Source organism: Salvelinus namaycush, unplaced genomic scaffold (assembly GCF_016432855.1).
Source record: "Salvelinus namaycush isolate Seneca unplaced genomic scaffold, SaNama_1.0 Scaffold1771, whole genome shotgun sequence".
Taxonomy (NCBI): Eukaryota; Metazoa; Chordata; class Actinopteri; order Salmoniformes; family Salmonidae; genus Salvelinus; species Salvelinus namaycush.
Window position 1 is genome coordinate 17792 of NW_024058532.1, and position 26268 is coordinate 44059.

General features: G+C 44.4%; 1 protein-coding gene across 1 annotated transcript in view; it reads left to right on the plus strand.

Moving 5' to 3' along the window:
- The window catches only part of LOC120037606 (arf-GAP with Rho-GAP domain, ANK repeat and PH domain-containing protein 1-like), a 43056-nt gene extending 17038 nt beyond the window's left edge, over positions 1 to 26018 (plus strand). The window contains exons 3-13 of the mRNA XM_038983604.1: positions 5450 to 5583; positions 15964 to 16049; positions 16143 to 16243; positions 16403 to 16561; positions 16656 to 16725; positions 16868 to 16988; positions 20131 to 20345; positions 22441 to 22547; positions 22787 to 22986; positions 23362 to 23447; positions 25810 to 26018. Coding sequence (XP_038839532.1) covers positions 5450 to 5583; positions 15964 to 16049; positions 16143 to 16243; positions 16403 to 16561; positions 16656 to 16725; positions 16868 to 16988; positions 20131 to 20345; positions 22441 to 22547; positions 22787 to 22986; positions 23362 to 23447; positions 25810 to 26013 — 1483 coding nt within the window. The 3' untranslated portion in view covers positions 26014 to 26018. The remainder of the gene's footprint in view (positions 1 to 5449; positions 5584 to 15963; positions 16050 to 16142; positions 16244 to 16402; positions 16562 to 16655; positions 16726 to 16867; positions 16989 to 20130; positions 20346 to 22440; positions 22548 to 22786; positions 22987 to 23361; positions 23448 to 25809) is intronic.
- The last annotated feature ends 250 nt before the right edge of the window (positions 26019 to 26268 follow it).

Genomic DNA, 26268 nt, shown 5'->3' on the forward strand with positions numbered 1-26268 from the left:
GGAACCTGTTGGAATTGATCACCTCTTGTTAAGCTTGTAAATGTTTAACTGTAAGCCGTTATGTAGGCAATACGGCAGGTGTATGTTGAAAGAGAGGAGAAAGAGCGAGAGAAGGGAAGAGTGGCTGCTCTTACTCATTCTGAAGTAGCAACACACGCCCACTACGTCTCTAAAAGTGCTGTCTGCTTCCTTCTCTCCTCCCACCTGCTTCCTTCTCTCCTCCCTCTTTTCAGAGAAACGTTAGTTTCTTTCTCCCTCTCCTCCGCTGTGTGTTTATCGTTCCTCTCCAGCGAGGATGGCCCTGTTGCACATGCCAGGACAGGTGAGAGTGACTCTCCTCTTCTCTCTCTAAACCCCCCCCCCCCCCCCCCCCCCCCCCCCCACACTTCTCTCCTACTCAATATCTCTTTGGTTGTGTTAATGCTTTTCAAACTAGTGGCTGAGCCAACTAACGCTGAGAGCAGGAAGAGTTCATTTCTAGCTGTGTGTGTGTGTGTGTGTGTGTGTGTGTGTGTGTGTGTGTGTGTGTGTGTGTGTGTGTGTGTGTGTGTGTGTGTGTGTGTGTGTGTGTGTGTGTGTGTGTTCTTTTGTACCATCAGTAGTTAGACAGTGTAGCTGTGTACAGGGACAAGGAGTCATTAAGAAGTTGCTGATGCAGTAGTTTTCTGTTAGTGACTTTGACCCAGTGATTTTGTCATTGTAAGGACTGATTCAGGAAGGGAAGTGGATGTCACTTTGTGATGCTAATATATTTTTGACTATCTCTCCTCACTCTGTAATTCCACAGTTGGGCAATGAGTCAATTATATATTCCCCACAGACTTGCTGGGGTGGTTTCACAGTAGTGAATGAGTTGGCTTGAGTTAGGGCTGTTACAGTGACCGTATTACCGCCACACCGGTGGTTATGAGTCATGACGGCTGTCAAATTCCACGTGAATTTCCACGTGACTAATCAACGTTTAGTCACGGTAATTAGGCATCTCCAAGCTCTGATGCTGCGGATGGTCATTAGTAGCCAACCAAAAATCCTAACCGTCTGGTACTCGGCACTCTATTGTCCCTCTAATCACTGACATCAATGCAAATGTATTTGAAAATCAAATCAAACACTTCATGAGAGCCCATGAGCTCATGTGGCGCAACATTTCTATAGGCTATACAATTGCGTGAGAAAACGACGGAGTGATGGCCTCTATTAAAAAGAGGAGGATCCCATCAGCTTTCTATAGGCTAGGCCTACTATATTTATTTCTCAACTTTTAGGCACATTGCTTCTCTTTACAACAAGAGTATAGGCTAGAAAATGAACCACGGGAAAAGTGTCCTCCATTCGCTATTTAAGTGCATAGATTTGTTCCTGTTTCTCCCCCCTGTTTCGAGACAGGTGCATGTTAATGGTGCATTCTAAATCCAATAAACAGCATGAGCTGGCGCACACCCAGAAAACATGATTTAGTGTAGAGGTGCTAACACTGAATAAACTATAAGCTATGAAAATAAAGAGAGTCGCACACTCTCTCTATATATATATAAACTCCCAGTAATTTAAAACAAATCAGTAAATCATCGATGTTCTGTGCCTTCTTCAGGATAATGTGAATCAAAACTAAGTTCACACATATACTAAATAATATATGTAAAGATAAGAATAGTCTGATGGTTGACAATATTAGCCTATCACTTGTGAATTATGTATTATCCCTTGATGCCCAACTTGTGTGCAGTAAGGCAGCTTTGCGACTTTTTCAAATCCTAGACGCACACCTCATGTAGCCCAGCCCATAGGCCTATATGTTTCGATACAGTTTGTATCACAACTAAAGTGGCCAAATAACTTCTTAAAATGAAGCACATTAATCCGCTTTACAACAAGTGTAGAGCATAACTGGCATACATAAGCAGCGCGTGAGTTTCAAGTTGGGGGAAGATCATTTTCACCATAAAAATGTACCTTTATAATAAAAGCATTACATACATAATCACATTTGTGGTCACTTTTGAGAATGGTGTTTTCCTGCTAATGGAACATTAGCGCTTACAGCCTACTGCCATGTGCGAATTGCTGCACTAATAATGTTAAGAAATAGCCTAATAGTTTATCAACATTTTAAGCTAAATGTTCTCATCTGTTACGTCAGGCTCATTGCTGAAAACAGTTTTTTAAATTCTAGTGGTTGTATTAATTTGGGATCTATCGTATCCCACAACTGTCTCAGACTATGTTTGGAATATTTATTTCTCACATAGAATAGGTCAACTTCTGTACCATGGGGAATAGTAGATTGACATAGGCCAGTGCTTTTGCTATTCGTTAGGCCGAGATGAAGGAAACCGCACACTGCTCTTGATAGTATCACCGATATTTAATAAGCTTACGTATCGGCCTCACGGCCTTCGTCAGAGCTTTTGTGATTTTTTATTCTAGGCCAACTCATCTTATTGGCTGACGAAAATTAAATGTGGACAGTTCTTCCAAAATCTTCAATATGCGCCTCGGTATTGGATAAGAGGGACACTTGCACTTGTAGCCTGTAAGAAAGACCCTATCAAGTGACTGAGAGCCATGTGCGTGAGAGGTGCTTCGGTAAGCAGCCGGGAGAAGGGAATTATAATTATTATATTCGGCCACTGGCCGCAAATGCCATGGACTTTTTTAGGGGGCATTACGGCCACACAAAGGGGATGCAGCCGGGTAATTCGAGGCATTATCAAGTGCTTGTCAAATTGTGAATGAGAGACTGATGGAAGTGTGTACAGCCTGATGAAGAGCTCATGCCTTTAATGTGACTTTTTTCATCATTAGAGTTGCATCATTCAGCCTTACAATGTATTAAAATCAAAACATATAGACCAACATTTGTATCACAACTGAAGTTACATAAATAACTCTAAATTAAGCATATAGGAGGACCTGTTTCGTTGTTAACCGCTCAACACAGAATAGCCGTATGTGCGCACTCCCTTAAATCGTTTGGAGAAAATATCATTTGTATTTTATTCATTCTATGTTCAATTGTATTCTTCATACTATGAAATAATATCAAATAATGTCATGGAATTCTAAGCAAATCTTGTCTGCTAAGTGAACTAGTGTAGCCCACAGCCATTTGGCATAGCCAGATCAGGACCTAACATAAGGACAACTCAGTATGCTGTTCTGTTCTTCTGAAATACATTTTATTCAAATCATGTTTATTTTGACCTGTTTATGTTAAATAACTCACTGACTCTCTCACTCACACACACACACACTGAATGGCACACCCTCACATTATCACCCCCGTTAGCCAGTGGGTGGGGTGTGTGCTGTTAAAAACACACGGCCTGCACACAAGCGACAAGATGGACATTTCACTTGGGGAACCTTTAATTTGGACGGTTGTCATAGTAGCTGTTGTCATGAGCATGAGGTCCTTTTGGGGCCATAGAAACACAATAGCACCCCACTGAGACTGAGGCTTCCAGAGCTGTTTGGCAGATACATTATCCTGTGAGCTGTTTGGCAGATACATTATCCTGTGAGCTGTTTGGCAGATACATTATCCTGTGAGCTGTTTGGCAGATACATTATCCTGTGAGCTGTTTGGCAGATACATTATCCTGTGAGTCTCTCACCAGGGCCAGAGCATGGCAAGGCAGAGCCTAGTGTGCAAGACCAGGGCCCGTATCCACAAACCATCTCAGAGCATGATCTAGGATCTGTCATAATCTAGATCAACTATCCTACTCTGAGATGCATCGTGGATACTGGCTCAGAGCCTAGTGTGCCAGAGCAGGGACTCAGGGAGGGACACAGTGTACCAGTGATGTTCTTTATCTGTGTTGTTAGAGACTAGGAGTGCTCACCTGCAGCCCCCAGTACACACTCTGGGCCCTGGCAGCCTGCTGTAGGGCTCTGCTGCAGCCCCCAGTACACACTCTGGGCCCTGGCAGCCTGCTGTAGGGCTCTACTGCAGCCCCCAGTACACACTCTGGGCCCTGGCAGCCTGCTGTAGGGCTCACCTGCAGCCCCCAGTACACACTCTGGGCCCTGCCAGCCTGCTGTAGGGCTCTGCTGCAGCCCCCAGTACACACTCTGGGCCCTGGCAGCCTGCTGTAGGGCTCTGCTGCAGCCCCCAGTACACACTCTGGGCCCTGGCAGCCTGCTGTAGGGCTCTGCTGCAGCCCCCAGTACACACTCTGGGCCCTGGCAGCCTGCTGTAGGGCTCACCTGCAGCCCCAGTACACACTCTGGGCCCTGGCAGCCTGCTGTATGGCTCTGCTGCAGCCCCCAGTACACACTCTGGGCCCTGCCAGCCTGCTGTAGGGCTCTGCTGCAGCCCCCAGTACACTTCTCCCAAATATGGGAGAAGTCAATGCATATTTCTCAACAGTGAAATGTAATGATGTTCAGTATGGCATCTCAGAATCAATCCCTCTGTCCGTCTTGTCAGTGCTTGGGGAGAGCTCACCAGGGCTGAGACCAGGCACCTCACATGTTCTACTGCTTGAACTCCTGCAGCTCTTATAGAATATCAGCTTCAACGTATTGTGACGCTCCTGCACCTAAATATCAACAGTGCCGACACACATTTCAGTCCACGTCAAGCACTGCTTCTTGTTCTCTCTCTGTGTGACTGAAGGGGGGGGGGGTAGCAGGAAGAGAAAAGGGGAACACTGTCAGTTACAACATTACACAACACTATCCGGGCCTGTGTATGGGTAGCTGGTGCTGAAAGTATTTAACCTCACAGTCTTCTATTAAGACTGGGGATACATTTGTAGACTTTTATTTATGTCACATTGTTCAGTGTGGTGGATTTATTTGTATGTGGTGGAGAGATGGATGGTCGTTCGGTCTGTCGTTCGCTACAGACTTCAGTCTGAGACATTGAAGTCGTTTGTGGTGACGTCGAACTGAGCGGTGTTGTACAAAACCAAAGTCATCATCGGTTTCTGGGACCAATCAGGTGGTATAGAATGCATTTACATTCTGGAAATCGGCGGGGGGGGTACTCATATCCAGACTCATTGCGGAGAAGAAACGTCCGTGGGCATGGCATAGCGGTTGGCCCGGAGCAAGGAGTTTGGGTAACCAGGCAAGGGAGTGAATCATTTTGGGGAGTGTGAGGGGTGTCAAAAGGTCTGGGCTGCTATGGTAACCAGTTGCCCTTCCAAGCCTCAGTGAGAGGAACTGACCGTGTGTGTGTGTGCGTGCACGCGCGGGCGGGCGTGTATAATGTAGAGGTATGTGATGTTTAGAGGGATAGTATGTCTCTCACTGGCCTCCTAGAGGCAGGTTTGGACATGCTATGGAGAGAGGAGAGCACACATAGCACATAGCACACATAGAGAGAGAGAGAGGAGATTGATAGACTCTCTCATGGCTGTTTTCAGTCTTCTACCAGCCCCTGGTGACAACGGTAACATTGGGCCTCTCTCCCTTCCTCTGTCGTTCCTCTCTCCAGCGATGCTCCAGTCGATGAGCCGCACACAGAGCGAACTCCACCCCCCCCGCCTCGGACCAGGGTACACAACACACCAGTCAACACGCAGCCTGCTCTGCCCATGAGAAGAGTCCCCCAGCCACCGCCTGAAATCAGTGAGCATACTAAACCCCTCCCATCCATCCTTAACCACACCCCTAACTCCCTGACCTCACCTCTCCCTGATTTAACCCACCTCTTCAACCCTAACCCTTAACCCTGCAAAATACTAACTCCTCCCCCTCTCTTCTACATGTTTTTCTATTGCTTTGTTGTTAATAAAGTGGTCAGCTGATGTTGGGATGTCACTCTGTTTTAACTTTTGATGTCATTGATCATAACCTATTGCTGAAAAAACTTATGTGTTATGGATTTGCACCCTCTGCCTTATTATGTATTGAGAGTTACTTATTTAATAGAACACAGAGGGTTTTGTTAACGGAGGCCTCTCTTATGCAAATTCTGTTGAGTACGGTGTACCGCAGGGCAGCCGGCTAGGGCCATTATTGTTTTGTGTTTTTACAAATGACCTTCCACTGACCTTGAATAAAGCCTATGTGTCTATGCACACTGATGACTCAGCGGTATACACGTCAGCTGCAACAGTTAAATAAATAACTGACAACCTTAACATAGAACTCCAGTCAGTTCTAGAATGGGTAACTAGCAACAGGTTTAACATAGAGCTCCAGTCAGTTCTAGAATGAGTAACTAGCAACAGGTTTAACATAGAGCTCCAGTCAGTTCTAGAATGGGTAACTAGCAACAGGTTTAACATAGAGCTCCAGTCAGTTCTAGAATGAGTAACTAGCAACAGGTTTAACATAGAGCTCCAGTCAGTTCTAGAATGGGTAACCAGCAACAGGTTTAATATAGAGCTCCAGTCAGTTCTAGAATGAGTAACTAGCAACAGGTTTAACATAGAGCTCCAGTCAGTTCTAGAATGGGTAACTAGCAACAGGTTTAACATAGAGCTCCAGTCAGTTCTAGAATGAGTAACTAGCAACAGGTTTAACATAGAGCTCCAGTCAGTTCTAGAATGAGTAACTAGCAACAGGTTTAACATAGAGCTCCAGACAGTTCTAGAATGGGTAACTAACAACAGGTTTAACATAGAGCTCCAGTCAGTTCTAGAATGAGTAACTAGCAACAGGTTTAACATAGAGCTCCAGTCAGTTCTAGAATGGGTAACTAGCAACAGGTTTAACATAGAGCTCCAGTCAGTTCTAGAATGAGTAACTAGCAACAGGTTTAACATAGAGCTCCAGTCAGTTCTAGAATGGGTAACCAGCAACAGGTTTAACATAGAGCTCCAGTCAGTTCTAGAATGAGTAACTAGCAACAGGTTTAACATAGAGCTCCAGTCAGTTCTAGAATGGGTAACTAGCAACAGGTTTAACATAGAGCTCCAGTCAGTTCTAGAATGAGTAACTAGCAACAGGTTTAACATAGAGCTCCAGTCAGTTCTAGAATGAGTAACTAGCAACAGGTTTAACATAGAGCTCCAGACAGTTCTAGAATGGGTAACTAACAACAGGTTTAACATAGAGCTCCAGTCAGTTCTAGAATGAGTAACTAGCAACAGGTTTAACATAGAGCTCCAGTCAGTTCTAGAATGGGTAACTAGCAACAGGTTTAACATAGAGCTCCAGTCAGTTCTAGAATGGGTAACTAGCAACAGGTTTAACATAGAGCTCCAGTCAGTTCTAGAATGGGTAACTAACAACAGGTTTAACATAGAGCTCCAGTCAGTTCTAGAATGGGTAACCAGCAATAGGTTTAACATAGAGCTCCAGTCAGTTCTAGAATGGGTAACTAACAACAGGTTTAACATAGAGCTCCAGTCAGTTCTAGAATGGGTAACCAGCAACAGGTTTAACATAGAGCTCCAGTCAGTTCTAGAATGGGTAACTAACAGCAGGTTTAACATAGAGCTCCAGTCAGTTCTAGAATGGGTAACCAGCAACAGGTTTAACATAGAGCTCCAGTCAGTTCTAGAATGGGTAACTAGCAACAGGTTTAACATAGAGCTCCAGTCAGTTCTAGAATGGGTAACTAACAACAGGTTTAACATAGAGCTCCAGTCAGTTCTAGAATGGGTAACTAGCAACAGGTTTAACATAGAGCTCCAGTCAGTTCTAGAATGGGTAACTAGCAACAGGTTTAACATAGAGCTCCAGTCAGTTCTAGAATGGGTAACTAGCAACAGGTTTAACATAGAGCTCCAGTCAGTTCTAGAATGGGTAACTAACAACAGGTTTAACATAGAGCTCCAGTCAGTTCTAGAATGAGTAACTAGCAACAGGTTTAACATAGAGCTCCAGTCAGTTCTAGAATGGGTAACTAACAACAGGTTTAACATAGAGCTCCAGTCAGTTCTAGAATGGGTAACTAGCAACAGGTTTAACATAGAGCTCCAGTCAGTTCTAGAATGGGTAACTAGCAACAGGTTTAACATAGAGCTCCAGTCAGTTCTAGAATGGGTAACTAGCAACAGGTTTAACATAGAGCTCCAGTCAGTTCTAGAATGGGTAACTAACAACAGGTTTAACATAGAGCTCCAGTCAGTTCTAGAATGGGTAACTAGCAACAGGTTTAACATAGAGCTCCAGTCAGTTCTAGAATGGGTAACTAACAACAGGTTTAACATAGAGCTCCAGTCAGTTCTAGAATGGGTAACTAGCAACAGGTTTAACATAGAGCTCCAGTCAGTTCTAGAATGGGTAACTAGCAACAGGTTTAACATAGAGCTCCAGTCAGTTCTAGAATGGGTAACCAGCAACAGGTTTAACATAGAGCTCCAGTCAGTTCTAGAATGGGTAACTAGCAACAGGTTTAACATAGAGCTCCAGTCAGTTCTAGAATGGGTAACCAGCAACAGGTTTAACATAGAGCTCCAGTCAGTTCTAGAATGGGTAACCAGCAATAGGTTTAACATAGAGCTCCAGTCAGTTCTAGAATGGGTAACCAGCAATAGGTTTAACATAGAGCTCCAGTCAGTTCTAGAATGGGTAACTAGCAACAGGTTTAACATAGAGCTCCAGACAGTTCTAGAATGGGTAACCAGCAACAGGTTTAACATAGAGCTCCAGTCAGTTCTAGAATGAGTAACTAGCAACAGGTTTAACATAGAGCTCCAGACAGTTCTAGAATGGGTAACTAGCAACAGGTTTAACATAGAGCTCCAGTCAGTTCTAGAATGGGTAACTAGCAACAGGTTTAACATAGAGCTCCAGTCAGTTCTAGAATGGGTAACCAGCAATAGGCTTAACATAGAGCTCCAGTCAGTTCTAGAATGGGTAACCAGCAATAGGTTTAACATAGAGCTCCAGTCAGTTCTAGAATGGGTAACCAGCAACAGGTTTAACATAGAGCTCCAGTCAGTTCTAGAATGGGTAACTAGCAACAGGTTTAACATAGAGCTCCAGTCAGTTCTAGAATGGGTAACCAGCAACAGGTTTAACATAGAGCTCCAGTCAGTTCTAGAATGGGTAACCAGCAACAGGTTTAACATAGAGCTCCAGTCAGTTCTAGAATGGGTAACTAGCAACAGGTTTAACATAGAGCTCCAGTCAGTTCTAGAATGGGTAACTAGCAACAGGTTTAACATAGAGCTCCAGTCAGTTCTAGAATGGGTAACTAGCAACAGGTTTAACATAGAGCTCCAGTCAGTTCTAGAATGGGTAACCAGCAACAGGTTTAACATAGAGCTCCAGTCAGTTCTAGAATGGGTAACCAGCAATAGGCTTAACATAGAGCTCCAGTCAGTTCTAGAATGGGTAACCAGCAACAGGTTTAACATAGAGCTCCAGTCAGTTCTAGAATGGGTAACTAACAACAGGTTTAACATAGAGCTCCAGTCAGTTCTAGAATGGGTAACCAGCAATAGGCTTAACATAGAGCTCCAGTCAGTTCTAGAATGGGTAACCAGCAATAGGCTTAACATAGAGCTCCAGTCAGTTCTAGAATGGGTAACCAGCAACAGGTTTAACATAGAGCTCCAGTCAGTTCTAGAATGGGTAACTAACAACAGGTTTAACATAGAGCTCCAGTCAGTTCTAGAATGGGTAACCAGCAATAGGCTTAACATAGAGCTCCAGTCAGTTCTAGAATGGGTAACCAGCAACAGGTTTAACATAGAGCTCCAGTCAGTTCTAGAATGGGTAACCAGCAACAGGTTTAACATAGAGCTCCAGTCAGTTCTAGAATGGGTAACCAGCAACAGGTTTAACATAGAGCTCCAGTCAGTTCTAGAATGGGTAACCAGCAACAGGTTTAACATAGAGCTCCAGTCAGTTCTAGAATGGGTAACCAGCAACAGGTTTAACATAGAGCTCCAGTCAGTTCTAGAATGGGTAACCAGCAACAGGTTTAACATAGAGCTCCAGTCAGTTCTAGAATGGGTAACCAGCAACAGGTTTAACATAGAGCTCCAGTCAGTTCTAGAATGGGTAACCAGCAACAGGTTTAACGTAGAGCTCCAGTCAGTTCTAGAATGGGTAACCAGCAACAGGTTTAACATAGAGCTCCAGTCAGTTCTAGAATGGGTAACCAGCAACAGGTTTAACATAGAGCTCCAGTCAGTTCTAGAATGGGTAACCAGCAACAGGTTTAACGTAGAGCTCCAGTCAGTTCTAGAATGGGTAACCAGCAACAGGTTTAACATAGAGCTCCAGTCAGTTCTAGAATGGGTAACCAGCAACAGGTTTAACATAGAGCTCCAGTCAGTTCTAGAATGGGTAACCAGCAATAGGCTGGTGTTAAATATCTCAATCTAAAAACATAATTGTTTGTGACAAGTCACTCGCTAAACCTCGTTTAGATCTATTAGTTAATAATGTGGCTATTGAGCAAGTTGAGGAAACTACATTTCTGGGTGTAACTAGATAGCAAGCTTTCATGGTCAAACCATATAGACTCAATGGTTGCTAAAATGGGAAGAGGTCTGTCCACAATAGGGCGTTTCTCTGCCTTCTTGACACCTTAATCGACCAGACAGGTCCTACAGGTTCTAGTTTGGTCACATCTGGACTACTCTGCCCAGCTCTGAGGTCATGTCCGGCAAAGAAGGACATGGGTAAATTGCCGTTGGTCCAGAACAAAGCAACACGTATCGCACTTAGATGTACACGGAGGGAAAGTGTCAGTAACGTCCATGTCTGCCTTTCCTGGCTCAAAGTGGAGGAGAGATTGACTGCATCACTATTGGTCTTTGTGCGAGGTGTTGATGTGTTGAAGGGAACTGTCTGTTCAATCAGTTTGACACTCAGTCAGTACAACACAAGACATGCAACCAGAGTTCTCTTCACAGTCCCCAGGTCCAGAACAGAGGCTGGGAAATGCACAGAATTAAATAGAGCCATGACTACATGGAGCTCTCTGCTACCCCAGGGAACTCAAGCTAGCATTAAAACCAGTGTAAAAACAGATAAAAGAACACCTTACGGCACAAAATCAAATGAAGTCTAATTGTATTTGTCACATGCACCAAATACAACAGGTGTAGACCTTACCGTGAAATGATTACTTACAAGCCCTTAACCAACAATGCAGTTTAAAAAAAAAAGAGTTAAGAAAATATTTACTGAATAAAAAATCTATCAAAAAGTAACACAAGAAATGTACATAACAGTAATGAGGTTATAAACAGGGGGTACGGGTAACTGAGTCAATGTGCGGGGGTACAGGTTAGTCGAGGTAATTTGTAAAGTGACTATGCATAGATAATAAACAGCGAGTAGCAGCAGTGTAAAAACAATGGGGGGGTCAATGTAAATAGTCCGGGAGGGCCATTTGATTAATTGTTCAGCAGTCTTACGGCTTGGGGGAAGAAGCTGTTAAGGAGCCTTTTGGTCCTAGACTTGGCGCTCCAGTACCACCTTGCCGTGCAGTAGCAGTGGGAACAGTCTATGACTTCGGTGACTGGACTGTGAAGAGACGCAGCCATTTTATATATCTTAGTATTGTAATTTGCACTGTTTTATATATTAGACCTAGATATGGTGTGTCTATGCTGATATGTAGACTATGTGTGACGGTTTAAATGTATTTCCGTCCTTGACTAATACTATTCTGTACTATGTATTATGTTATGTTTCATGTGGACCCCAGGAAGAGTAGGCTAATGGGGATCCTAATAAATACCAAAAACTTCAATTTGACCTATCTAATATAAAAAAATAACTAGGTAAAGTTATGCTGACATGTGGAAGTAGTTTCTGACTTTGTCTACTAGGAATTAGAGCAATAGACTGATATAGCTGTGGTCTTGTTGTCAGACAGCACATACTGTAGAATCTATTTCTTCAAATGGACGCTTTAAACCACGAAGGCTGCTAAACCTGTCCTGTACTGTATCACACCTGTCCTCTACTGTACTGTATTAAACCTGTCCTCTACTGTACTGTATTACACCTGTCCTCTACTGTACTGTATTAAACCTGTCCTCTACTGTACTGTATTAAACCTGTCCTCTACTGTACTGTATTAAACCTGTCCTCTACTGTACTGTATTAAACCTGTCCTCTACTGTACTGTATTAAACCTGTCCGCTACTGTACTGTATTACACCTGTCCTCTACTGTACTGTATTAAACCTGTCCTCTACTGTACTGTATTTTACCTGTCCTCTACTGTACTGTATTAAACCTGTCCTCTACTGTACTGTATTAAACCTGTCCTCTACTGTACGGTATTAAACCTGTCCTCTACTGTACTGTATTTTACCTGTCCTCTACTGTACTGTATTAAACCTGTCCTCTACTGTACTGTATTAAACCTGTCCTCTACTGTACTGTATTAAACCTGTCCTCTACTGTACTGTATTAAACCTGTCCTCTACTGTACTGTATTAAACCTGTCCTCTACTGTACTGTATTACACCTGTCCTCTACTGTACTGTATTAAACCTGTCCTCTACTGTACTGTATTAAACCTGTCCTCTACTGTGCGGTATTAAACCTGTCCTCTACTGTACTGTATTAAACCTGTCCTCTACTGTACGGTATTAAACCTGTCCTCTACTGTACTGTATTACACCTGTCCTCTACTGTACTGTATTAAACCTGTCCTGTACTGTACTGTATTTTACCTGTCCTCTACTGTACGGTATTAAACCTGTCCTCTACTGTACTGTATTAAACCTGTCCTCTACTGTACTGTATTAAACCTGTCCTCTACTGTACTGTATTAAACCTGTCCTCTACTGTACGGTATTAAACCTGTCCTCTACTGTACTGTATTAAACCTGTCCTCTACTGTACGGTATTAAACCTGTCCTCTACTGTACTGTATTAAACCTGTCCTCTACTGTACTGTATTAAACCTGTCCTCTACTGTACTGTATTAAACCTGTCCTCTACTGTACTGTATTAAACCTGTCCTCTACTGTACTGTATTAAACCTGTCCTCTACTGTACTGTATTAAACCTGTCCTGTACTGTATTAAACCTGTCCTGTACTGTACTGTGTTAAACCTGTCCTCTACTGTACTGTATTAAACCTGTCCTCTACTGTACTGTATTAAACCTGTCCTCTACTGTACTGTATTAAACCTGTCCTCTACTGTACTGTATTAAACCTGTCCTGTACTGTATTAAACCTGTCCTCTACTGTACTGTATTAAACCTGTCCTCTACTGTACTGTATTACACCTGTCCTCTACTGTACTGTATTAAACCTGTCCTCTACTGTACTGTATTAAACCTGTCCTCTACTGTACTGTATTAAACCTGTCCTCTACTGTACTGTATTAAACCTGTCCTCTACTGTACTGTATTAACCCTGTCCTCTACTGTACTGTATTAAACCTGTCCTCTACTGTACTGTATTAAAACTGTCCTCTACTGTACTGTATTAAACCTGTCCTCTACTGTACTGTATTAAACCTGTCCTCTACTGTACTGTATTAAACCTGTCCTCTACTGTACTGTGTTAAACCTGTCCTCTACTGTACTGTATTAAACCTGTCCTCTACTGTACTGTGTTAAACCTGTCCTCTACTGTACTGTATTAAACCTGTCCTCTACTGTACTGTGTTAAACCTGTCCTTTACTGTACTGTATTAAACCTGTCCTCTACTGTACGGTGTTAAACCTGTCCTCTACTGTACTGTATTAAACCTGTCCTCTACTGTACTGTATTAAACCTGTCCTCTACTGTACTGTATTAAACCTGTCCTCTACTGTACTGTATTCAACCTGTCCTCTACTGTACTGTATTAAACCTGTCCTCTACTGTACTGTGTTAAACCTGTCCTCTACTGTACTGTGTTAAACCTGTCCTCTACTGTACTGTATTAAACCTGTCCTCTACTGTACTGTATTAAACCTGTCCTCTACTGTACTGTGTTAAACCTGTCCTCTACTGTACTGTATTAAACCTGTCCTCTACTGTACTGTATTTTACCTGTCCTCTACTGTACTGTATTAAACCTGTCCTCTACTGTACTGTATTAAACCTGTCCTCTACTGTACTGTATTAAACCTGTCCTCTACTGTACGGTATTAAACCTGTCCTTTACTGTACTGTATTCAACCTGTCCTCTACTGTACTGTATTAAACCTGTCCTCTACTGTACTGTATTAAACCTGTCCTCTACTGTACTGTATTAAACCTGTCCTCTACTGTACTGTATTAAACCTGTCCTCTACTGTACTGTATTAAACCTGTCCTCTACTGTACGGTATTAAACCTGTCCTCTACTGTACGGTATTAAACCTGTCCTCTACTGTACTGTATTAAACCTGTCCTCTACTGTACTGTATTAAACCTGTCCTCTACTGTACGGTATTAAACCTGTCCTCTACTGTACGGTATTAAACCTGTCCTCTACTGTACGGTATTAAACCTGTCCTCTACTGTACTGTATTAAACCTGTCCTCTACTGTACGGTATTAAACCTGTCCTCTACTGTACGGTATTAAACCTGTCCTCTACTGTACTGTATTAAACCTGTCCTCTACTGTACGGTATTAAACCTGTCCTCTACTGTACTGTATTAAACCTGTCCTCTACTGTACGGTATTAACCCTGTCCTCTACTGTACTGTATTAAACCTGTCCTCTACTGTACTGTATTAAACCTGTCCTCTACTGTATTAAACCTGTCCTCTACTGTACTGTATTAAACCTGTCCTCTACTGTACTGTATTAAACCTGTCCTCTACTGTACTGTATTAAACCTGTCCTCTACTGTATTAAACCTGTCCTCTACTGTACTGTATTAAACCTGTCCTCTACTGTACGGTATTAAACCTGTCCTCTACTGTACTGTATTAAACCTGTCCTCTACTGTACTGTATTAAACCTGTCCTCTACTGTATTACACCTGTCCTGTACTGTACTGTATTTTACCTGTCCTCTACTGTACGGTATTAAACCTGTCCTCTACTGTACTGTATTAAACCTGTCCTCTACTGTACTGTATTACACCTGTCCTCTACTGTACTGTATTAAACCTGTCCTCTACTGTACTGTATTAAACCTGTCCTCTACTGTACTGTATTACACCTGTCCTCTACTGTACTGTATTAAACCTGTCCTCTACTGTACTGTATTAAACCTGTCCTCTACTGTACTGTATTAAACCTGTCCTCTACTGTACTGTATTAAACCTGTCCTCTACTGTACTGTATTAAACCTGTCCTCTACTGTATCACACCTGTCCTCTACTGTACGGTATTAAACCTGTCCTCTACTGTACTGTATTAAACCTGTCCTCTACTGTACTGTATTAAACCTGTCCTCTACTGTACGGTATTAAACCTGTCCTCTACTGTACTGTATTAAACCTGTCCTCTACTGTACGGTATTAACCCTGTCCTCTACTGTACTGTATTAAACCTGTCCTCTACTGTACTGTATTAAACCTGTCCTCTACTGTACTGTATTAAACCTGTCCTCTACTGTACTGTATTAAACCTGTCCTCTACTGTACGGTATTAAACCTGTCCTCTACTGTACGGTATTAAACCTGTCCTCTACTGTACTGTATTAAACCTGTCCTCTACTGTACTGTATTAAACCTGTCCTCTACTGTACTGTATTAAACCTGTCCTCTACTGTACGGTATTAAACCTGTCCTCTACTGTACTGTATTAAACCTGTCCTCTACTGTACGGTATTAAACCTGTCCTCTACTGTACTGTATTAAACCTGTTCTCTACTGTACTGTATTAAACCTGTCCTCTACTGTACGGTATTAAACCTGTCCTCTTCTGTACTGTATTACACCTGTCCTCTACTGTACTGTATTAAACCTGTCCTCTACTGTACTGTATTAGGGGCTGTGGCTGTAGCTCGGAAGTTACCTCTTTTTTAAAAATGTCTCTCTCTCCCTCTCAGGGTCAGATTTTGAATTGTTTTTTAAACATGTCTCTCTCTCCCTCTCAGGGTCAGATTTTGAATTGTTTAAAAAAAATGTCTCTCTCTCTCTCCCTCTCAGGGTCAGATTTGAAATTGTTTAAAAAAAAATGTCTCTCTCTCTCTCCCTCTCAGGGTCAGATTTTGGTGACAGTTCAGATGACTCTGAGGATCCAGACCAAGTTTACCCCAAACCCCAGTCTGTGAACATGGCAGACAGGGTAAGATAGTGTGTGTGTACTCTGAGTATGTGTCTAGACTCCTGTAATGTTATTGTGTTGCTATGTGTCAGCGACGGCTGTGTTGTCCAATAGGATATGTTCCTGCCGGTGCCGGGGTCGGGGAAGGGGCGGTACAGCTCTCTCTGCAGCGACGATGAACTATTGGACGATGACAACGAGCCAATCAGCAACCGGTTAGTCTCCCCTGACCCCTGACCTCTGGTGACATCATTGTTCCTGTAGAGAGAGGGAATAACACTAACTCTCTCTCTTTCATTCTCCTCTCTCTTTTTTTATTTTCTTTCTTTCTTTCATTATCTCTCTCTCACTTTCACTCTCTTTCTTTCTCTCAGTCGGAGCTCATGGCAGGACTATGGTCTGAGTACGCTACAGGAGAGTGTCTACCTGCCGGTGACAGGCAGGGTCCTAGCCCAGCCCCCTAGAGATGGCCCCTCCCCTGAACCCTGCCCTGTTCTAAAGATGGGCTGGCTGGATAAGAACCCACCGCAGGGGTACGTCACACACACACACACACACACGCACACGCACACGCACACACACACACACCAGTATACGACCTCCCTAACTGTGTGTATGTGTGTGCAGGTCTCTGTACTACCAGAGGAGATGGGTGAAGCTGGATGTTGACTACCTGAGATACTTTGACAACGACAAGGTGCGGTAGCCATCAGCCGTCTATACATTAACTAGGTCATGATGTCCCCCATTAGTATTTCTCAGAGATGTGGTTTCTCTATTGATTGTCTGTGTTTTGTGTGTGACAGCGGTCGTATGAGTCATGGTGTGTTGTGTTGCAGGAGGTATACTCTAAGAGGATCATACCAACGGCTGCCATTACGGGGGTGACCAACGTGGGGGAGCAGAAGTTTGAGGTGGTCACAACCAACCGGACCTTTCTCTTCAGAGCCGAGAGCGACTGTGAGTGTGTGTATGTGTGTGTACATCCTTTGTTGCTCTTCTCTGGTTGTCAGACCAGAAACCTTGACCCCAAGTAAACACAGCAACATGGTTTTTTGTTGTTGTTATTTTACCCCTTTTTCTCCCCAATTTCGTGGTATCCAATTGTTAGTAATTACTATCTTGTCTCATCGCTACAACTCCCGTACGGGCTCGGGAGAGACGAAGGTTGAAAGCCATGCGTCCTCCGAAGCACAACCCAACCAAGCCGCACTGCTTCTTAACACAGCGCGCCTCCAACCCGGAAGCCAGCCGCACCAATGTGTCGGAGGAAACACTGTGTACCTGGCCCCCTTGGTTAGCGAGCACTGTGCCCGCCACAGGAGTCGCTGGTGCGCGATGAGACAAGGATATCCCTACCGGCCAAACCCTCCCTAACCCAGATGACGCTAGGCCCCATGGACCTCCCGGTCGCAGCCGGCTGCGCGAACACAGTCTCTGGGTCTAGCGCTGCGATGCAGTGCCCTAGACCACTGCGGCACCCGGGAGGCCCCACAGCAACATGTTTTGAGTCATGGTTTAATACACAGGGACTTGGTCCCTCACTCTTCTCTTCTTATACTAGCCAGATAATAGGAAGTATTATACTGTGTGTAAGTCTAACTGGTGTTGAGAACAATGTGGCAGAGGCGGGTGGCAGCCCTGGTCTTAGGAGGAAAACTCACCCTAGTTATGATCAATTACGAAAATATTGGAATGTATCAAAATGTTGCTTAGTGAAACTCACCAAATCATATCAACCCTTATAATCATTAAAGCAATGGTCAACTAGAGGATCATTTCAGCACCGTTTTGATTGAGACACGCGTGGGGGGACTCGTCTTCATAAATCAATCAAGGTCTGAATCGGATATTTGACAACATGTAGGTTGGGGAAATGTTAGCTAAGTTGAGGTGAATGCTAACGATCCTAGTTATTGTAGTTAGCTCATATATTAGCTGATCAGAACACTTTCCTAGCATGCCAGGTACAGTAGGTTAACACGTGGATCATGCTCTTCACTCACAGCCTGTGACTGTGTCTGATCATCAATCAATGGGATTTGGTTTCACTGAATCTCCGTCTGTAAATTTGGTTAATTGATCTCTGGCTGGGAAAATAAGTGGTGGTATAGCTAATCTATCACTGATCTGAAACATTTAGCATGCTATAACGGAGCCTAAATCAAGTGTTCATCTATCACTGATCTGAAACATTTAGCATGCTATAACATAGCCTAAATCAAGTGTTAATCTATCACTGATCTGAAACATTTAGCATGCTATAACGTAGCCTAAATCAAGTGTTAATCTATCACTGATCTGAAACATTTAGCATGCTATAATGTAGCCTAAATCAAGTGTTAATCTATCACTGATCTGAAACATTTAGCATGCTATAACGTAGCCTAAATCAAGTGTGTATTTTTCTCTTGGATCATGTAGTAAGTAGCCTTATATAATCTATCCACCATGGAGCTGTGACAGAGCTTCCTGTTTTATCTGTCTTAACCTAACTTCAATTTAATCAATCAATCAGTGATTCATGTAGGCTAATTACACAGCATATGAGTCATTCATGCATTTGAAATACAATCAAGTGTTTTATTTTGAAATGAAATAACAAAGGGAACCTTGAATAAATAAACTAGAAATAAACTAGATTTTCTGTCAAACAGCCATTTGAATAATCTGTTAAAAGCCCTGTGTTTTAGGAAAGCCCTGCACTGCTTCTTGACACACTGCTTCCTTAACCCGGAAGCCAGCCGCACCAATGTGTCGGAGGAAACACTGTACAACTGGCGACCGTGTCAGCTTGCATGTGCCCGGCCCGCCACAGGAGTCGCTAGAGCGCGATGGGACAAGAACATCCCGGCCAGCCAAACCCTCCCCTAACCCGGACGACACTGGGCCAATTGTGCGCCTGGGTCTCCCGGTCACGGCCGGCTGCGACACAGCCCGGGATCGAACCCGGGTCTGTAATGATGCCTCAAGCACTGCGATGCAGTGCCTTAGACCGCTGTGCAACTCGGGAGGCCACTCCAACCTATTCTTATCGCAATTTGAAACATTTCACTCATCAGAAAAATACTTTCATCATGGCAACAAATGTCTCTGGCCCAGCCAATTTTTTAATCCTGGTACCGCTAGTGTCTGCAGCTGCTGCTGCTGAGAGAGAGCCTTAGTAGGCTAAAAGGTGCACCGACACTCACAGTTGATTTTTATTCTTAACACAACATGGCAAGCCCGACACCCACCCGGCCCGAATCAACCCCTCAACAATGACAATGAGAACTGTAGAAACAGCAACTCATCTGCCCATCTGCCCGTGCTAAATCACACTGCTGCGTGCTAAATCACACTGCTGCGTGCTAAATCACACTGCTGCTTGCTAAATCACACTGCTACGTGCTAAATCACACTGCTGCGTGCTAAATCACACTGCTGCGTGCTAAATCACACTGCTGCGTGCTAAATCACACTGCTGCGTGCTAAATCACACTGCTGCGTGCTAAATCACACTGCTGCTTGCTAAATCACACTGCTACATGCTAAATCGCACTGCTACGTGCTAAATCGCACTGCTGCGTGCCAAATATCACTGCTGCGTGCCAAATCACACTGCTATGTGCTAAATCACACTGCTGTGTGCTAAATCACACTGCTGCGTGCTAAATTACACTGCTACATGCTAAATCACACTGCTGCATGCTAAATCACACTGCTGTGTGCTAAATCACACTGCTGCGTACTAAATCGCACTGATGCGTGCTAAATCACACTGCCGCTTGCTAAATCACACTGCTGTGTGCTAAATCACACTGCTGCGTGCCAAATATCACTGCTGCGTGCCAAATCACACTGCTGCGTGCTAAATCACACTGCTACGTGCTAAATCACACTGCTACGTGCTAAATCACACTGCTGCATGCTAAATCACACTGCTGTGTGCCAAATATCACTGCTGCGTGCTAAATCACACTGCTTCGTGCTAAATCACACTGCAACATGCTAAATCACTCTTCCTCTGTGTGTCTGTGTCTGTGTCTGTGTGTGTGTGTGTGTGTGTGTGTGTGTGTGTGTGTGTGTGTGTGTTTGTGTGTGTGTGTGTGTGTGTGTGTAGTTGAGAGGAATGAGTGGGTGTCAGTTCTGCAGAACTTCACTAGGGGGCGCCAGGAGGGCAGCAGGGAGATTCCTTCATCGATCCCACCCTCCTCACTGACCCCTGGTTCACCCCTGACCCCTGAACAGCAGGGCTACCTGGAGCTGAGGGGCCTGCGCTCCAAACTCTACACGGTCGTCTACGGAGACAAGGTCTTCCTCTACAAGAACATGGAGGTGAGGCTGTGGGGGTGTGGTGGGTCCTAGGGGTGTTTGGTCCTAGGGCTGTTTGGTCCTAGGGCTGTTTGGTCCTGTTTGGTCCTGTTTGGTCCTAGGGGTGTTTGGTCCTGTTTGGTCCTAGGGCTGTTTGGTCCTAGGGCTGTTTAGGGGTGTTTGGTCCTAGGGGTGTTTGGTCCTAGGGATGTTTGGTCCTAGGGGTGTTTGGTCCTAGGGGTGTTTGGTCCTAGGGGTGTTTGGTCCTGTTTGGTCCTAGGGGTGTTTGGTCCTAGGGGTGTTTGGTCCTAGGGATGTTTGGTCCTAGGGGTGTTTGGTCCTAGGGGTGTTTGGTCCTAGGGATGTTTGGTCCTAGGGGTGTTTGGTCCTAGGGATGTTTGGTCCTAGGGGTGTTTGGTCCTAGGGGTGTTTGGTCCTAGGGGTGTTTGGTCCTAGGGATGTTTGGTCCTAGGGATGTTTGGTCCTAGGGATGTTTGGTCCTAGGGGTGTTTGGTCCTAGGGGTGTTTGGTCCTAGGGAAGTTTGGTCCTAGGGGTGTTTGGTCCTAGGGATGTTTGGTCCTAGGGATGTTTGGTCCTAGGGGTGTTTGGTCCTAAGGATGTTTGGTCCTAAGGATGTTTGGTCCTAGGGGTGTTTGGTCCTAGGGGTGTTTGGTCCTAGGGGTGTTTGGTCCTAGGGAAGTTTGGTCCTAGGGGTGTTTGGTCCTAGGGATGTTTGGTCCTAGGGATGTTTGGTCCTAGGGGTGTTTGGTCCTAAGGATGTTTGGTCCTAAGGATGTTTGGTCCTAGGGGTGTTTGGTCCTAGGGAAGTTTGGTCCTAGGGGTATTTGAAATAATGTATTTGGAATTAAGTATTTGACAATAGTTTTGCTATTTGGGTCATTCCACAAAATGTGTGCCTTTTGCATCCCCTTGATATTTGAAGTAGAAATTGTGCACCAATATTGAATTTTAATAGCCTGTTATATTAAATAAAGTGCCCTTTAATATAGACCATATGGAGAAATCATTAAATCAGTGCCAGAATTCAGCATTTTGACATGTCCCTGTGTCAACCCTGTGTCACTTCTAGGAAGATTTGAATCCCAGAATGTCTCCAAGTTTCACCATCATTGTAAAGCCCTCGTTATGTTGTTGCTTTGACAAAGTCTGGAGATTATTATTTATTCAATGTGATTAGTGATTAATTTACGTCTGTCACTCATTTTAAGGTGAACCCTGTTACGTGAACTAAACTCTCGTTTTAATGTGGTGACACTAACTAACGATTCCTTTTAAAATATGTTGTTTTCAAAAAGAGACATTGAACATCGAATAGTCAAATCATAGTGTAAAAGCAGGTGAACTGGTTCTACTCTTTTTGGCCGTTTTGTGGTGGAAAACGAAGCGGGTCGAGTACAGGCGAAAAATATTTTAGCACATATTTTTGTGAAGCATTCAATTGCCACTCCCTGTTGCACACAACAAGCTTACATTCCCCCTGTCACGTGGGGATTTATGGCTGATTTTAAGAAGAAATCGTCAACCCTGCTACAGTCAACCCTGTTACTTTATTTGGCACTTAATAGGCACTTATTATAGTAAAACATTTTATTTAACCTTGAGATCGGAAAACGTGTTTGTTATGAATTTGAACATGTGCTCTTTATGACAGATTGTTAAAATTAGGTGAAATCACAAGGTGTTTTTTGGACCAAGTTACACGTCTCCAAAGTCACCGAATTGGTGGAATGACCCATTTATTGAAAGTTATTTGAAAATAGTTTCAAATACTTAAAATAAAAGTATCTGGTTTGGCCACATTTATTTAGAAAATACTCAAATGCACATAAAATACGTGTCTAAGGCCGCATTTAGACAGGCAGCCCAATTCTGAAATCTTTTTCCATTAATTGGTGTTTTGATCCATCAGATGTGAAAAGATCCAATGTGATTGGTCAAAAGACCAATTAGTGAGAAAAAAAAAGATCAGAATTGGGCTGCTTGTGTAAACGCAGCCTCAATAGCAAATACTTAATATGTATGTATGTATTTGAACCCAGCTCTGATCTTGTTGTAGTGGGTGATGTCAGCTGTGTGATGTGTGCGTTCTGTTTCCAGGACTACCGCCTTGGCATCGGCATCACGTCTATCGACATGAACGTAGGAAACGTGAAAGACACTGACCGCCGCAGCTTTGATCTGACAACACCCTACCGCATCTTCAGGTGTACACACACACACAGTCAGAAATACAAAACAGCAAGGTTAGAAAGAGTGTAGTGTGTGTGTGTGTGTGTGTGTGTGTGTGTGTGTGTGTGTGTGTGTGTGTGTGAAGAGAAGAGGAAGGACTAAACCACGAGGGTCTGCGTCAAGCTGTTCAGCGGCCCCAACTGTCTGTCTGTGGGTGTGTGGATGTCTCATTCTGTCTCATTCTAATGTCAATGTTTGTGTGATGTGTGTGTAGTTTTCTAGCGGATTCAGAACAGCATAAGGACCAGTGGGTAGAAGCGATGCGTGACGCGATTGGAGAGGCTCTGTCCAATAGCGAGGTGGCTAATCAAATCTGGGCGGAGCGTAGCAATGGTTGCTGTGCCGACTGTGGCGCCGCCAAACCTGAGTGGGCTGCCATCAACCTGTGTGTGGTGGTCTGCAAACGCTGTGCAGGTGAGTGTGTTTTCTATCACCCAGCTGTAGAACTTTCAGATCCACTGACCTTTGGTTGGACCTATTTGTGTTATATACAGAATACTTTATAGTGGAGCAGTCCGAGACTTATGTATTTTGTTTGTGTGTGTGTGTGTGTGTGTGTGTGTGTGTGTGTGTGTGTGTGTGTGTGTGTGTGTGTGTGTGTGTGTGTGTGTGTGTGTGTGTGTGTGTGTGTGTGTGTGTGTGTGTGTGTGTGTGTGTGTTTGTTTGTTTGTTTGTTTGTTTGTTTGTTTGTTTGTTTGTTTGTTTGTTTGTTTGTTTGGTATTTTGGTATTTTGGTATTTTTATTTTTTATTTTTTATTTTTTATTTTTTATTTTTATTTTTTTTGTAGGAGAGCACCGTGGTTTGGGCCCCAGCATCTCTAAGGTGCGCAGTCTGAAGATGGACAGGAGGGTGTGGACAGAGGAGCTTATACAGGTACACACACAGAGAGAGAGAGACACTCACTACTTTATTTGAATCCACCAATCAAATAACAAAAAAGGATCCAAACACTTCAAAGGTCCCTGTATGCAGGAACTGAAGGGTACCGAATGGACCTCCTTCTCCAAACAGCTAGACTGCCCACGACAGCTGAAACAGAACAGTACCTCCTTCTCCAAACAGCTAGACTGCCCACGACAGCTGAAACAGAACAGTACCTCCTTCTCCAAACAGCTAGACTGCCCACGACAGCTGAAACAGAACAGCACCTCCTTCTCCAAACAGCTAGACTGCCCACGACAGCTGAAACAGAACAGTACCTCCTTCTCCAAACAGCTAGACTGCCCACGACAGCTGAAACAGAACAGTACCTCCTTCTCCAAACAGCTAGACTGTCCACGACAGCTGAAACAGAACAGTACCTCCTTCTCCAAACAGCTAGACTGTCCACGACAGCTGAAACAGAACAGTACCTCCTTCTCCAAACAGCTAGACTGCCCACGACAGCTGAAACAGAACAGTACCTCCTTCTCCAAACAGCTAGACTGCCCACGACAGCTGAAACATAACAGTACCTCCTTCTCCAAACAGCTAGACTGCCCACAACAGCTGAAACAGAACAGTACCTCCTTCTCCAAACAGCTAGACTGCCCACGACAGCTGAAACAGAACAGCACCTCCTTCTCCAAACAGCTAGACTGCCCACGACAGCTGAAACAGAACAGTACCTCCTTCTCCAAACAGCTAGGCTGCCCACGACAGCTGAAACAGAACAGTACCTCCTTCTCCAAACAGCTAGACTGCCCACGACAGCTGAAACAGAACAGTACCTCCTTCTCCAAACAGCTAGACTGTCCACGACAGCTGAAACAGAGCAGTACCTCCTTCTCCAAACAGCTAGACTGCCCACAACAGCTGAAACAGAGCAGCACCTCCTTCTCCAAACAGCTAGGCTGCCCACAACAGCTGAAACAGAGCAGTACCTCCTTCTCCAAACAGCTAGACTGCCCACGACAGCTGAAACAGAGCAGTACCTCCTTCTCCAAACAGCTAGACTGCCCACGACAGCTGAAACAGAACAGTACCTCCTTCTCCAAACAGCTAGACTGCCCACGACAGCTGAAACAGAACAGTACCTCCTTCTCCAAACAGCTAGACTACCCACAACAGCTGAAACAGAACAGTACCTCCTTCTCCAAACAGCTAGACTGCCCACAACAGCTGAAACAGAGCAGTACCTCCTTCTCCAAACAGCTAGACTACCCACAACAGCTGAAACAGAGCAGTACCTCGTTCTCCAAACAGCTAGGCTACCCACGACAGCTGAAACAGAACAGTACCTCCTTCTCCAAACAGCTAGGCTACCCACAACAGCTGAAACAGAACAGTACCTCCTCCAAACAGCTAGGCTACCCACAACAGCTGAAACAGAACAGTACCTCCTTCTCCAAACAGCTAGACTGCCCACGACAGCTGAAACAGAACAGTACCTCCTTCTGCAAACAGCTAGGCTGCCCACAACAGCTGAAACAGAACAGTACCTCCTTCTGCAAACAGCTAGACTGTCCACGACAGCTGAAACAGAACAGTACCTCCTTCTGCAAACAGCTAGACTGCCCACAACAGCTGAAACAGAACAGTACCTCCTTCTACAAACAGCTAGACTACCCACAACAGCTAAAACAGAACAGTACCTCCTTCTCCAAACAGCTAGACTACCCACAACAGCTAAAACAGAACAGTACCTCCTTCTGCAAACAGCTAGACTGCCCACAACAGCTGAAACAGAACAGTACCTCCTCCAAACAGCTAGACTGCCCACAACAGCTGAAACAGAACAGTACCTCCTCCAAACAGCTAGACTGCCCACAACAGCTGAAACAGAACAGTACCTCCTTCTCCAAACAGCTAGACTACCCACAACAGCTGAAACAGAACAGTACCTCCTTCTCCAAACAGCTAGACTACCCACAACAGCTGAAACAGAACAGTACCTCCTTCTCCAAACAGCTAGGCTATCCACAACAGCTGAAACAGACAGTACCTCCTCCAAACAGCTAGACTGCCCACAACAGCTGAAACAGAACAGTACCTCCTTCTCCAAACAGCTAGACTGCCCACAACAGCTGAAACAGAACAGTACCTCCTTCTCCAAACAGCTAGACTACCCACAACAGCTGAAACAGAACAGTACCTCCTTCTCCAAACAGCTAGACTACCCACAACAGCTAAAACAGAACAGTACCTCCTCCTCCAAACAGCTAGACTGCCCACGGCAGCTGAAACAGAGCAGTATTTTGGCTAACTACTGTGTCCCTCTCTAATACCCCTGCCCTGTCCCTTGCCTGTCCCCCAGGTGTTCCTGTTGCTAGGTAATGAGCGTCTGAACAGATTTTGGGCGGCGAACGTCCCTCCCAGCGAGGCGCTGAGTCCGACCAGTTGCAGCGAAGACCGCCGACGATTCGTCAGCTCCAAATACAGACAGGGCAAATACCGCAAATACCACCCCCTCTACGGCAACCAGGAAGAGCTTAACAACGTAAGAACAACCTTTATATAACCCTGATCTGACCTCCATCCTAACCTTAATTTAACCCTACCACATCTAAATGACAACCAGAATGATCTCATACACTCCCACACCCCTCCAGTATCTATCCCCCTCCAGTATCTATCACCCTCCAGTATCTATCACCCTCCAGTATCCACACCCCTCCAGTATCCACACAACTCCAGTATCTATCTCCCTCCAGTATCTATCCCCCTCCAGTATCCAAACCCCTCCAGTATCCAAACCCCTCCAGTATCCACACCC